Below are 14193 nucleotides of genomic sequence, written 5' to 3'. Positions count from 1 at the left end.
CCAATATTCTCAAAAGGTTATTCAGCTCTTCAAATAATACAATTTTTATATATAGTAAGTTTTATAACTGAAATAGCTTAAGTATGTTATAGGACACATGTCTGGACATGAAAACCTAGGCAAAGATAATTGATTTTCTCAGCGTAACTGAGAAGAAGCCAGTATCTTCTTTGTGTGCATTCACCAAGTTACAGGATACAGCACCATTTTTCTAAGAGAAGCTTAAACTGTTTCCACACATTGACAAGAAGGTTTGCTGTGAGTCCTCAGAAGTTCAAAATACTTTCCTGAACTATGACTTAGCTTTAGGATTACTATGAGTACAACATTCATATGAGGCTCCTCAGACTTTGAGCTTTTGAAGAAATGGCAGCTAAGGAAGAACTGACTTTAAAGTACATACACCTTACTGTCTTCTCTGGTAACTTGTCCATTTTGTGATCTGTCTTTACATCTAGTGCTCACTACCTACTCTTATAATTATCACATTTTATGCTCGATAAAATCTGTTCACTTTTATAACCTCCATTTCCTAGAAAATGTTCTCATACCTAGTTGGTCTATCTTTCTATATGAAAAAAAGGCATAACCTAAAGAAAATGTATATTATTCATAAAATTTGATAGATATATCTTCATTCAATATGTGTTCAGTGAGCAGCAATGGGTTAAGAATGAGTGACGGCAGCGTTTGCCATCTTGCCTGCAGTATAAGAATGACTTAGGATCCCATCTAGAGATGAGTTATGTGATACAACAAGAGACAGCGCTGAAGTATGTAAAAGGAAGGCCCAGAAACAGCATCATTAAGAACAGCTTCACTGTTTTATCACTGCTTATGCTCTCTACAGTTTTGTTAGAAATATATTAGAAAAATAATGTTAGAAAATGTCTCCCCTTTGCCTTTCAACATGTAACTTATATATAATGCTATTTATATAAAGTGAAATGTAAACATTTATGATTTATTCTTAAGGCTTTGAGAGGTGCTTAATGTATACATCAATGTGATGTACAAGCTTCTAGCCAGAAATTCTTCATATACCCATTTCTAGTCAATCTTTCATTTCTTACAACATTTCACACCACCTTTCAAGATAAAACTATAGAATAACATCCCTCAGGGTCAGACACAAAACCCTCCCCAAAATATTAGGTAACTAAACATGCACCATTCAAGACAATTGATAGACTTTGTGTTGGTAGTGGCTAGACTTGGATACAAAAACCCACAATTTACATTAATGTTAGTATTTAAAAGTTAATTAATGTCATTAACACACTAAAAGAATGGCAAATGTGTTATCTTCTGAGACCAGAAAAGGTATTTGATAATATGAAGATAAAAAACTAGGAATAGAAGGAAATTTTCCTCAAACTGTTAAAAGTCCATCAGTAAAATTCTACATCTGGGACTACATTTAACAGCACATGATTAAAAGCATCCCTCCTAAGGCTGAGAATGAGGCGAGGAAATCTTTTCTTACGACTTCCAGTCAACCTTATCTAGAAGGTTATGGCCTATGGAACTAAGTTACAAGCACCCAGATTTTGAAAGAAGTGTCTTTATCACAAATGATGTAATCTTGTAGGTGAGAAGCTAGTACAAATCCTCCAAAATTCTCAATTACTGAAAAATGGTCTCTTCAGCTCTTTGGATACAATGATTTAGTGCCATCATATGAAAATAAGAGTGCCATAGGACCTTCTTAGTTCCTGTGGGAGAGTGCTATTATAAAAAGTGAAAACAGTCAAGCTCATTTGGCTCCCTGAGTTCCCGTGGGATCTCTCCCTCTTCCGTTCACTCTGCGACAATGCCACCCACCACACTGTCACGGCTGGAACACCCTCACCAAGCAGGTATCATGCTTACATCCCTAACTGTTGTGTGTCAGCCCTTTAAAAGAAAGTGTACAGCAACAAGTATTTTACTAGTCACATAAAACACACTAATTTAGCAAATGGAAGATAAACAGACCATTACTTTCAACCATTTTAGATGAACGGTTAGTTTATCTGTGGATGAAATTGTGCCTACTGCCTATTTTGTAAACTTTTACTGGGACACAGCACTTCCACCCACTGACATACAACGGCTGCTTTTACTCTACAACAGCAGAGGTGAGGAGTTGTGAAGGCCACAGAAGCTAACTTACTGTATCACCATCCACAGGTAAGGGCCAGTGACTCCTGTTTCAGGCTACCATCTCAATTGATTGACCTGATCACTTAGTTTCTTCCACAATGCAATAATATAGTATATTAGTATTATAAAGATTTAAGAATATGTACAGACCTGTTTAGCAGAAGAAAAATTTATCTGACTTCAGTTATACCTAACAGGTATAATATTTTCTATACACATAAATTATTGAGTAAAATTTTATAAGGCTCTGAGAAATTATAGCTGAGTTTGATGAAAAGTCTAAAATACCTATTACCAGGGCATAAACCTAATTGATTCTATGTTAGCACACTATAGACACTTGTGTATCCTTGTTTATTATAGCACAAGGCACAATAGTCAGGTTATAGAACTAACTTATATGCCCATAAATAAATGAATGAATAAAGAAAATATGGTTAGATACAGAAAATACTTTTATTCAGCTGCAAATAAGAATAAAGTCATGATATCTGCAAGAGAAGGAATGGAGCAGAAGAGTTCATTATGTTAAGGGAAATAAGCCACACTACTCAGAGAGAAAGATTGCATGTTACCATTCACATACGGAATCTAGATGTGGGGTGTATGTGTGGGATGTGTGTGTGTGTGTGTGTGTGTGCGCGCGCGCACGGGCGCGCACATGCACACATGTGTGTGTTTAGGACATGAAAGCAGAAAAGGAATTATAAGAGGAGACGATAAGATCTAAAGGGAGGGGAAACAGAGGGCAATGGGACATGTGTGACATAACCATGGAAAGAGTGACAAATTAGGGGTATATAAGAGATGAATGAGAAGTATAGGGGGGTCAGGGGGACACTGAGGAGGATGAGTGCAAACAGCGTACAGGTGAAATGCTGTGATGAGACCCACTATTTTGTATGCTGGCTTTAAAAATCGTTTAAACTGGTAAGTGAAGGCTTTCGTGGGACATGCCCCTTGGGCTAGTATGCAGATATAAGTGAGTATATACCATTTGATTCTTTCTGCTTCTGGGTTAATTCACTCATTATGATCATTTCTAGCTCAATCCATTTATCCACAAATTTCGGGAATTCCTTGTTTTTAATAGCTGAGTAGTATTCCATAGTGTATATGTACCACAGTTTCTTTATCCACTCTTCTACTGAGGGACACTTAGGCTGTTTCCATGTTCTGGCTCCTATGAACAAGGTTGAGCAAATGTTCTTGTTGTGTGCTGGAGCATCTTCTGGGTATATTCCAAGGAGTGGAATAGCTGGGTCTTGAGGAAGCCCTATTCCCATTTTTCTGAGATAGCACCAGATAGATTTCCAAAGTGGCTGTACTAGTTTGCATTCCCACCAGCAATGAAGGAGTGTTCCTCTCTCCCCACATCCTCGCCAGCATGTGGTGTCACTTGAATTTTTGATCTTAGCCATTCTGATGGGTGTAAGATGGAATCTCAGAGTTGTTTTGATTTGCATTTCCCTGATGACTAAGAGGGGAGGGCATCCTATTGGGACTCTAAATGAGAGACGCATGGGAGAATAGCAAAATAAAAGGATACAGAGGGTCCTAGAAATCTACAAGTAGAACAATATGATAGGCAGATTTGGGCCCAAGAATCCCGCTCAAACTAAGACACCAGCCAAGGACAATACAGGAGGTAAACTTTAAACCCCTACCCAGATCTAGCCAATGGTCAGAATAATCTCCACAGTTGAGTGGAGAGTGTGATATGACTTTCTCACGTACTCTGGTGCCTCACATTTGACCATGTCCCCTGGAGGGGGAGACCTGGTACTCAGAGGAAGGACAGCAGGTTGCCAAGAAGAGACTTGATACCCTATGAGAATATACAGGGGGAGGTAATCCCCCTGAGGAACAGTCATAGGGGAGGGGAATAATGGGAAAATGGAGGGGGGGAGGGAGGAATGGGAGGATACAAGGGATGGGATAAACATTGAGATGTAACAAGAATAAATTAATAAAAAAAAATCGTTTAAACTGCTGTTGCTGAGATAGCTATCAATTAACTCTAAGTCAGATGGATCACACATTTAAGCAGCAAAAATACTGAAGTTGTTGCTCACCTGGGGGCGTATAGGCATCCATGGAAGTCTGTACAACCAGAGATCTTCGTTTGGAAGGCATAGGTACTGCCATCTTCCTTTCTTTGTGTTTAGCAAGAGCTGCCTGGACAGCTTCTGTATGAACATCTGAAACCAAGAGAGAGTCTAATTAGTCCATTACTTGAATCAAGTCCTAAGACCAGAGCCTTCATTCAACCCTGTGTCCCTGTGGTATATGGAATATTTGTACCTGAGCTCAGAAAGAATTGGGTAGAGAAAGCAAATAGTTAGTTCCACCAGACTGAAATCCCCAGTGGAAAGACACACTGATTGAGATTCATTCATTTTATTATATACTGTGGCTTTTCATAGAGCAAACTGACCCTGACCATTACAGGTCCAAGCTTGGCAAATCCTCTCAATATACTGTTTGAGGAAGTATGCAAGCCTCATAACTCACTATAGTCAGAAAATGTTACAGTCCAGGCACTGTGTTAGACATTTTATTAGTATTAACTCATAGTATAATTTCTACACATATTACCAAATGCCAATTTTATGGGTTTCCCCTGTTGGAGATGGAGGGCAAGGTGCTGCATATATATGCTAGACAAGAACCCTGAACGACATCCTAGCCTAATGCCTGCTTGGCAAGGCAGTGTCCTTACACCACCTTCCCTAGCCTAATGCCTGCTTGGTAAGGCAGTGTCCTTACACCACCTTGGGGTAATGAGACAGAAGCAAGTACTAAGCTGCATGCAGCAATTCTCTTTTCTTAATCTGTAACAAATTTTGATAAATTATTTATTTGATAAGAATTATAAGGTATAATTCATAGTTGTTATTGAAAATAGATTTTTCCGTACAATTTATTCTAATTAAGATTTTTCCTCCTCCAACTCTTCCCAGATCCTCCTGACTCCCCACACTTTCTTTCTCTCTCATTAGACTATGAATAGATATATAAAAATAATAATAAGATTTTAAAAAACAGAATAGGACAAAACAGAAGAAAAAGGGTCAAAGAGAAAACACAAGAAATACATACGGACACAGAAATGCACACATTCACACGCAGAGAGATCTCATAAAGACACAACACCAGAACCATAATATATAAACAAAAGACTTGAAATTTTAGAAAGAAAAAAAAAATAAAAAATATACCTAGACAAAGCATTATAAGACAAGGAACCTTCAAAAATGTCACTGGGTTTGTTTTGTGTTGGCCATCTCCTGCTCGGCATGGGGTCTGTCTTGAGGAATGGTATGTCCTTCACTTGGCCTTCCTCATGAGAACAAGACAGCCCCCAGGACACCTTTAGAGAAAGCTTCCCAATCCCAATTGGTCCAGCACTTCAGACTGTCCCACACAGGACTCTAATTAAGCTTGGAATTTCTCAGCATTTAGAAACTTGACCACAGGTGCTATTCTTAGCTTGTTTAACCATTTCCCCAATTTTATATGGGCCCCTACAAAGTATTATTTATTCATCCTGAATCTGTCAGAAGAAACCTTAAGAGAATGATGTCCCATTTCCTTTGGGGAGTGTGTGTCGGATAGGTTTTTGGTTGCTTTCTTGGGCTCTAGAGGGTTATTTTCAATGGGAGTTGGTTACACGTTGTTATTATTGGTCTTATTTAGAGACAAAACAAGGTTGGTCTCAGGGATGTCTCTCCTTTCCTTTATCTTCCATTCTTAGGTTTGGAGATAGGGGTTGAAAAGGAAGAAGGGGGAATATAGAAATATATAGGAAAGATAGAATAAAAAGTAGATTAGTGAATCTACTCCTCAACGTAATGCCTCAATTGTCACTCACAAGGTTATTTTTAATTCACTGGTATAGAATTTTGTATATAGATGCAAAATAAGTTTAATTTTAGATACAGTGGTATAGAATTCAAATGTAAGATTATTCTTCACACATATATATTTTTACTCTAATATGAGGTATTGTACCCATATAACTCAATTATAATACAAGGTTTACTTCCAATACTTTGAAAGTGCTATTGCAGGCTGTTTAGGATAAATAAGTTATACAAGTTCATTGTTAGTTGATCAAATCATAGTCATATCAATTACTAGTCTATTTTTATCACAAGAATATACATCTCAGGTGCAACAGAAAGATATGATTCTACAGAGAGGCAAAATAGTTAAAGTCTTTTAAAACCTCAGAAACATACAGAATATGGCATTTAAAAATGTTTTTATTATTTTAAAGATTCCCTGACAATGAGACAAGTTAACTCCTGGAAACATCCAGCCTACCTCCAAAAGGATGATCAGTATCAAAGAACCTCCTTATGGAGATGGCTTCAAATATGGTAAACTAGCCACTAGACAAAAGGTCCTCATTTCTACCACAGACAGCATTCTGCCTAAAGAAAGGGCAAGTTTAGATGCAGGCAGAGTCGACGGCCAAACTCTGCCAAAAGAGGGTAAGCAAGTCCTCAGTAGTTCCTGCCTCACTAATAGGTCTGTCAGATATATTGGGTCAGAAGGCTGAAGATGGTGCTCCAATATTAGAGTTTTTGGATGACTATTCAGGTAGCAAACTGACTCTGTCATCATCTCATTTGGACAGCTAGTAACCTGAACTCCTGGCACACTCAGGTAATCAAGTTTATTCCTTCTTAAGTCTCTGATGGGGTTAAAGACCAGATAGTTTAATTTCATAATTAAGGTTAGCTGTTTACAAGTTAAGATGTTTTTAGGTCTAGATGTTTTAAGTTGATAATGATGTACATTTAGAATTTTAGATGCACCAAGTTAAGATGTTTTCTTCAAGGCTTCCAAATAAAAATAGCCAAAACACTAAGAACGTAACACATTTATATAATTCCTGATTGTGTCATGGTTCTTGCTATAGGTAGTTTATTGTATATATGTATAGTAATATAAATGTGTATGTAAAAAATTAAAATATTTAAAAAATAAATAGTACAAAAACAAAAAGAATGGTATGTACACCCAATGAGACTCCAATGGAGAAACCCAAAATGTCGATCGCCAGTAGCTGTCAATTGGAGATAGCTTCTGGGCTATGGATGGAGGTTTGTGTCCACTTCCCCTTTCAGCACTGGAACCCTACTATGGATCTAAGCTTGCTGTTACAGTCTTTGTGAGTTCATATGGACAACAGTCCTATTGTGTTTGGAAGGCCTTGTTTCCTTGATGTCATTCATCCCCACTCACTCTTACAATCTTTCTGCCAGCAATAGGTTCCTTGAGCTCTGAGGAGAGGGATTTGATAGAGACATCCCATTTAGGACTGAGTGCTCCAAGGTCTCTCACTCTTGGCACATTGTCCCATTGTGGGTCTGTTTTTGTTCCTATTCACACAGGAGGAAGCTTCTGTAGTGATGGCTGAATAAAACACTGCTTTTGGAATAGAGTAGAATGTCTTTAGGAGTCATTTTATTGCTACTATCCTTTAGCAGAAAAGTATTATTTGGATTTCCCCCAGGTTCCCTGGCCTCTTTAGTCTCAGGTTATTGGCTACACCAGCAGTGAAAGGGATGAGTTATATCACATGGAGTGGTTCTTTAATCCAATCAAATAGTGGCTGGTATCTTAGTTATAATTTCTATTGCTTCAATGAAACACCAAGACAGAAACCAAGTTGGGGAAGAAAGGGTTTATTTGGCTTACACTTCCACAGTACTGTTCATTATGAAAAGAAGTCAGGGAAGAAACTTAAACAGGACAGGAACCAGGAGCTGGAAGCTGATACAGAGGCCATGGAGGGGTGCTGCTTACTGGCTTGCTCATCAGTGCTTTCTCAGCCTGTTTTCCTGTAGAACCCAGGACCACAATCCCAGGGATAGCACCACCCACAATGGGCTGGGTCCTCCCCTCATCAATCACTACAGGCTTACTTGCCATCCAGTCTTATTAGAGGCATTTTCTGAATTGAGGTTCCCTTCTCTCAGATGACTTGTGTCAAGTTGATATTAAAACTACAATTCACCCTTTGTTAACTTGACACAAAGACTCATTGCCGTTAAGCCACAACCTTCCTTCTTTATTCATCCCCAAGATCTCACATTAAAAACATTATTTACTTCTTTTTAATAACTAAGTTGTGAATTTATTTGAAAACAACAAAAATAAGTCAACAATACTGTCATGAAAAAATTTCCAATGTGAAACATTGAGGAAAATGACATTATTTTACATTCACCCTGACTTCAACATGATGCTGAGCCTTGAAGTTAAGGGTTTAGGTGGCAAGTCATGGGTCTCCATCAAATCTTCTTTCCCATCTGGTTCTCTCGAAAGTCCTCTGAGGTGGTCACCAAAGTCTTTCCATTAGTGGGTGATGATAGTTGTATTACTTAGCAGTCAGCATCCCCCTGTAGCCCTGGGGTCACAGGTTGGAAGAACTCCAGTTTTTATCCTACACCAAGGGCTTAGAGCCCTTCTTGGCAGCTTTTCCCATTGTGTCATGCTGTTACAGGCTATGGGGTGGCACCTGGCAGTACACGTAGTAGAATTCTTAAGTGTGTGTGTTCATATACTGTATTGCCTATAAGACCCCCCCTACTCTTGTCCTAAATTGACACCCACAGATCCCCATATAAAGGTAGAGTTCTATAGTCAGGAAGACACAGGTTGTAAAAACATAATTTAAAAAGCTCTACAGTCTTTATAATTTCAACATGTTACAACTCAGTCTCTTTTAAAAATCCAAAGTCTCCTTTAAAACCGAAGGTCCCTTTTAAAATTCAGTCTCTCAAATGTGGGCTCCTGTATAATCAATACAAATTAAATACAACTTTTCTTCAAGAATTAAAACCTAGGGGCACTATCACAATCAAATCAAAGAAAAACCAAACTCTAACTGTATAAACAACTCAGTACCCAATGTCTGGGATCCACTCAACCTCTTCCGGGCTCCTCCAAAGGGCTTGAGTCACTTCTCTGGCTCCACCCTCTATGGCACCCACAGCTTGTCTTCTAGGCTCTGCTCTACTGCTGCTGTGCTTCTTGGTGGTCATCCATGGCATGGCATCTCCAAATGCTATTCTCTTCTGATGCCGAGAGGCTGGACTTTCCTCAGTAGCTGCTCTTAGGCTCCTCATAGTGTCACTTCTCAGCTTCTCTGCATGGCCTCTTCATTCTGGGCTTTCAACTGCCATTGAGGCTGCACCTTCACCCGTGGACTCTCCTGGCCTCTTACAGTGCCAAGCTTCAGATGCTTTCTATGGTCAAAGTCATTTTGATTTGCATTTCCCAGATGACTAAGTATGTTGAACATTTCCTTAAGAGCTTCTCAGCCACTTGTGTTTCACAATTCTGTTTAGATCTGTACCTCATTTTTTAACTTGATTATTTGTTTGCTATTTTTTATATCTAGTTTCTTGAATATATATATATATATATATATATATATATATATATATATATAAAATATTAGTCCTCTATCAAATGCAGAGTTGGTTAAAAAAATCTTTTCCCACCCTGTAGGCTGATGCTTTGTCTGAACGACAGTGTCCTTTGCATTACAGAAAAATTTCAGTTTCATAAGATCCCATTTAATTGTTGATCTTAGTCCCTGAGTGCTGATGTTCTGTTCAGGAAGTTGTTTCCTGTGTCAATGCATTCAAGGCTATTCCCTACTTGCTCTTCTATCAGATTCAGTGTAGTTGGTTTTATGTGGAGGTCTTTGATCCATTTAGGCTTGAGTTTTATGCAGGGTGACAAGTACAGTTTTATTTGCATTCTTCTACATGTAGACATCCAGTCTGACCAGCATCATTTGTTGAAGATAATGTCTTTTTCCAGGATGTATTTCTGGTTACTTTATCAAAAATCAGGTATCCATATGTATGTGGATTTATGTCTGGTTCTTCCATTTGATTGCATTGATTGACCTGTCTGTTTCTGTGCCAATACCACGTGGTTCTTTAAAATTATAGCTCTGCAGCACAACTTGAAATTGTATGGTGACATCTCTAGCAGTTTTTGTTGTTGTTGTTCAGGATTGTTTTAGCTATTCTAGTTTTGAGTGTGTGTGTGTGTGTGTGTGTGTGTGTGTGTGTGTGTGTGTGAGAGAGAGAGAGAGAGAGAGAGAGAGAGAGAGAGAGAGAGTATGATTGTCATGGATCGCTAAAATTGTAAGTGGTGACTTTGATAAACCCAAGTGTTCCAAGAGCTTCAAATCCATTCCATGCTGCATTAAGTTGCTCCTATTAAATACCAGTTACTTGAGCAATGAGTCATTAATCAAATAGTCATTTGATTACACAAGGAAGCAAACCCTACATCATTATGCATTTTTCATAAAAGATTTTAAAACAGCTTCATACATTTACTGAGTGCATGAAAACAATAAAAAAAGGATATTTCAAGTCACAAAGAAACTAGTATTCCCTTGTTAGGCAATGCTCTTCATAATAAATGAGACATGTGGAGGAATTTACTTACAGCTGAGCTACAAGGCTACAGTAACACCAACAAGAAATACATACTGTGACAGTCCTAACAAGGACAGATTGATGACTTACTAGCCAAGTCAAGCAACATATAAAACTAATAAAGGAAGTTTTAAAAATCTATTTTAAGGCCTGCTAGGTGAGTCAGTGAGTAAAGGTATCTGCCACCAACCCTACAGTAAGAGATTAATCCTCAGGACCTACATGGGAGAACGCAAGAACCCTACTCCCACAAATTGTCCTCTGGCCTCTACATGTATGCCATTAAATGTCTACCCACATGTACACAAATAAATCTACTGACTGTACACATTAAAATATTTTCAATAGAAGCAAGTCTAAATTGCACTTTAATCTTAAAAGCTTGGCATTCTGGGCACCAAGGTTGAGCACACTGCTGCAGTTACCTCATAGGAGTGAAAAGAGGCCAAGACAGGGCAGAAAAAGGTGGAGTCACTGCTTAGGAGGAGTCTGCTCCGCAGCGGCTCCCAGGGAGGCCCGCCGGCCTGGTCACCTGGCCTCTGCCCAGTTCACCATGCAGCCTGCTTCTGCAAAGTGGTGTGATCAAAGGGACTATGTATTCATTGAATTTTGTGTTGAAGACAGTAAAGATGCTAATGTAAACTTTGAAAATTCCAAACTTACTTTCAGTTGTCTTAAAGGAAGAAATTATTTTAAGCATTTAAATGAAATTGGTCTTTTTCACTGTGTTGATTCAAATGATTCCAAGCATAAAAGAATGGACACATCAATCTTATGTTTGCAAAAAGGAGAATCTGGCCAATTGTGGCCTAGGTTAACAAAGGAAAGGACAAAGAGTAATTAGCTTAGTGTGGATGTCAACAATGGGAAAGCCTGGGAGGATGACTCAGATGAAGACCTGTCTAATTTTGACCATTTGTCTGAGATGATGGATCACATGGGTGGTGATGAGGATGTAGATTTACCAGAAGTAGATGGAGCAGATGATGCAAGACAGTGATGATGAGAAAATGCCATATCTGGAGTAAGGAATGTTGTCATCGCCTGGATTTTGAGAAAGAAAAGTAACTTCTGCAAGATTTCATAATTGAGAAAATCCCCGAGTTGATGGTAGCTCTAAAGGCAGATGCTGTACTTGCCTCCTTTAACTCATTTTTTACCCTGGACTTGTTTTTTTAACGGCTTCATTAAGGGTTGATAACGTACCATTGTATGGGGAAATTTAAGTCAGCTAAGGCATAAACATTATGTGTGACATTTCCTAGAACTCTGTGAAGCAGCTGAGACCCCAGGCGATGACAGGCGGCTCTGTTGGAGAAACACACTTGCCTACATCTTTCACAATCCAGTTACTACATCTTGGGAAGTTCTCAGATCAGGGAAAGATAAAGGTTTAGACCCTAAACCATGACTTGAAGACGGCTAAAAACAAATTGGCTGATATCTGAAACTGCTATTCTTTCTGTGTACATCTCAGAATTATTCCCCTAAAGTTTATTTTTCAAAAAACACAGTTTACACATTTACATTATGTGATCACTTGTCAGTGTTCAGATGTACTTTAGCTGAAACTAGTCAATGGTCTAACTTAGATGGTTTCTGAAGCCTTTACATCTGGTATTGTTTGACCCTTAGGCTTTTATATCTCTTAGCATGGAGGACGAAGAAAGCACATTGTTGCTTGAGAGGTGTACATTTTAGACCAGGTTTGTATTTGCATTGTCAGTATGTCAAATGAGTGGAATATGTTAATACACTACTGGATTTCTTTATATTTCCTGTTTTTATTTCAGCTTATGCCCTGGCTGGAAAATCTCAACTTATGTTCATGACAGTGAGGATTTTTAAAAATGTCTACATTCTTTCTAATAAAGTGTTGGAATATTTTTTTAATCTTAAAGGCATCACTAAGTGTTTAAAAACATCTAAAAGATGCTTCCATCAGATTATATTATGAGTAATAATTATAAGGAAGCGGGAGTGTCCTCAAATTGTCCGGTTCATGTAAATCCCTTTAACAGCACATAAGCCCCATCCACATATAGCAAAAAGGTAGGGAAAGTAACTTTCTAGAGCTGAAGAAAAGCCTCTTGAGCCTGCAGCTTCATTATGGCCCACAGCAGTCTATGCAAAGCTGAGTAAGATTGTCTGAGACAGAATTTTCCTCCATGCATTATAATGATCCAGTGCTGGATAATCCAAATCAAACCTCAACTACCCAAACCAAGTAAGAGTTTGACTCCTAACAGCTTGGAGCAGTGAGCAGATGAGAAAATAGAGCTGAGAAAAGATGGTTTTAAAAAGCTGCCCAGTGAGAGGAGAGAACAAGCAAACCCAGGTCACTGGCATCACTTTCCTTCCAGCCTCCTTTTGTTTTTGTCCACAAAGTTGAATATACATGTCTAACTCTCAACTAGAAAGGAAATGCCTACTGTTGTTACTGGGGAAGGCTGCCAAGAGTCTAGCTTAAAAGGCTGCAGATTGGTAATAGTTAATGAATGTCAGCTTGACAGGCTCTAGGCTCACTTTCAAGACAAACTTCTGGCCATGTCTGTTAGAGATTTTCTACATTAGGCTAACTGGTGTGAAGAACCTCTAAATGCAGATAGCACCATTCTATGGACTTTATGTGCGGTAGTTAGCTGAGCACTAGCATTCATTGCTCTCTGCTTCTTGACCATGGACACAGTGGAACCTCTTGTTCCTGCCACCATACCTTCCTAGCCATAATGGACTATATTCCCTCAAACTATAAGCCAAAATAAATCTTTTCTTAAATTTCTTCTTGATCGCTATTTTGTCACAGCAACAATAAAAGTGGCCAGTAAAATGCCTACCAACAAGAGACTCAAATCCTGAAGTAGAAAAAGGCAAGAATAAGATTTGGGCTCTGGGCAAATGAGAATGTGATGATGTCTGCTCTGTCTCCTGAAAGTATAAGAACCAGAGGCTCAGAGGAAGTTCCCCAAACCCCAGCTAGTCTCAGTACCCTTGACCCAGGAAACTCAAAACACTGTATAAACATTTAAGGCTGGAAAGGGTGGGTATTACCTGAGATACAAGGAGAAACTTCATCTGAATCCTGAAAGAGCACATATGATTAAAAACTTTGAGGACAATATGGTAATATGATAAATAGGTTGCTTTTATCTTCCTGAGTCTACGAGTGAAATTTACCAGCTGTGATGCATTAGAAACCCTTTTAAGCACTTGATTAAGTGCCCCACAAAATCTTAATTAAAATGTTCTTGATGCAGTTTTTCCAGCCACATGAATTAAAAACTAGATGAGAGGCTGTGAAAGGGAACTGATGAAAATAAAAATGAACTTCATTCATGTGACAGTATCTGGCAGGATAATGAAGGTCAGTTTACACAGAGATGCTGTGATGCCTTCCTAATGGGAGTCTGTAATGCCCACAAGACCTTCGCGGGGCCTGCTGCTCATGTCATGAATTTCAACGGAGTGTCAGAAATACAAATGGCTACAAAGGCAAAACTCACAGGAAAAAGACCTAGATCCTAGGTGTGCACTTTGCTACAGAAGAGAACTAACTTCTATTTTTAAC

The 14193-nt window shown here is 38.7% G+C and overlaps 1 protein-coding gene and 1 pseudogene across 2 annotated transcripts in view; one reads left to right on the top strand and one right to left on the bottom strand.

Annotated features, from left to right (window-relative positions):
* Dip2c (disco interacting protein 2 homolog C) overlaps window positions 1-14193 on the bottom strand; it is a 402377-nt gene that overhangs the window by 145885 nt on the left and 242299 nt on the right. For both annotated transcript variants that reach the window (XM_051151462.1, XM_051151461.1), the window contains one exon: window positions 4221-4346. In XM_051151462.1, the coding sequence (XP_051007419.1) occupies window positions 4221-4346 (126 nt within the window). The remainder of the gene's footprint in view (window positions 1-4220; window positions 4347-14193) is intronic.
* Window positions 11179-11765, top strand: LOC127194048 (prostaglandin E synthase 3-like; annotated as a pseudogene).

Source organism: Acomys russatus, chromosome 9 (genome assembly GCF_903995435.1).
Source record: "Acomys russatus chromosome 9, mAcoRus1.1, whole genome shotgun sequence".
Classification (NCBI taxonomy): Eukaryota; Metazoa; Chordata; class Mammalia; order Rodentia; family Muridae; genus Acomys; species Acomys russatus.
This window is presented reverse-complemented; position numbering and strand designations above follow the sequence as displayed.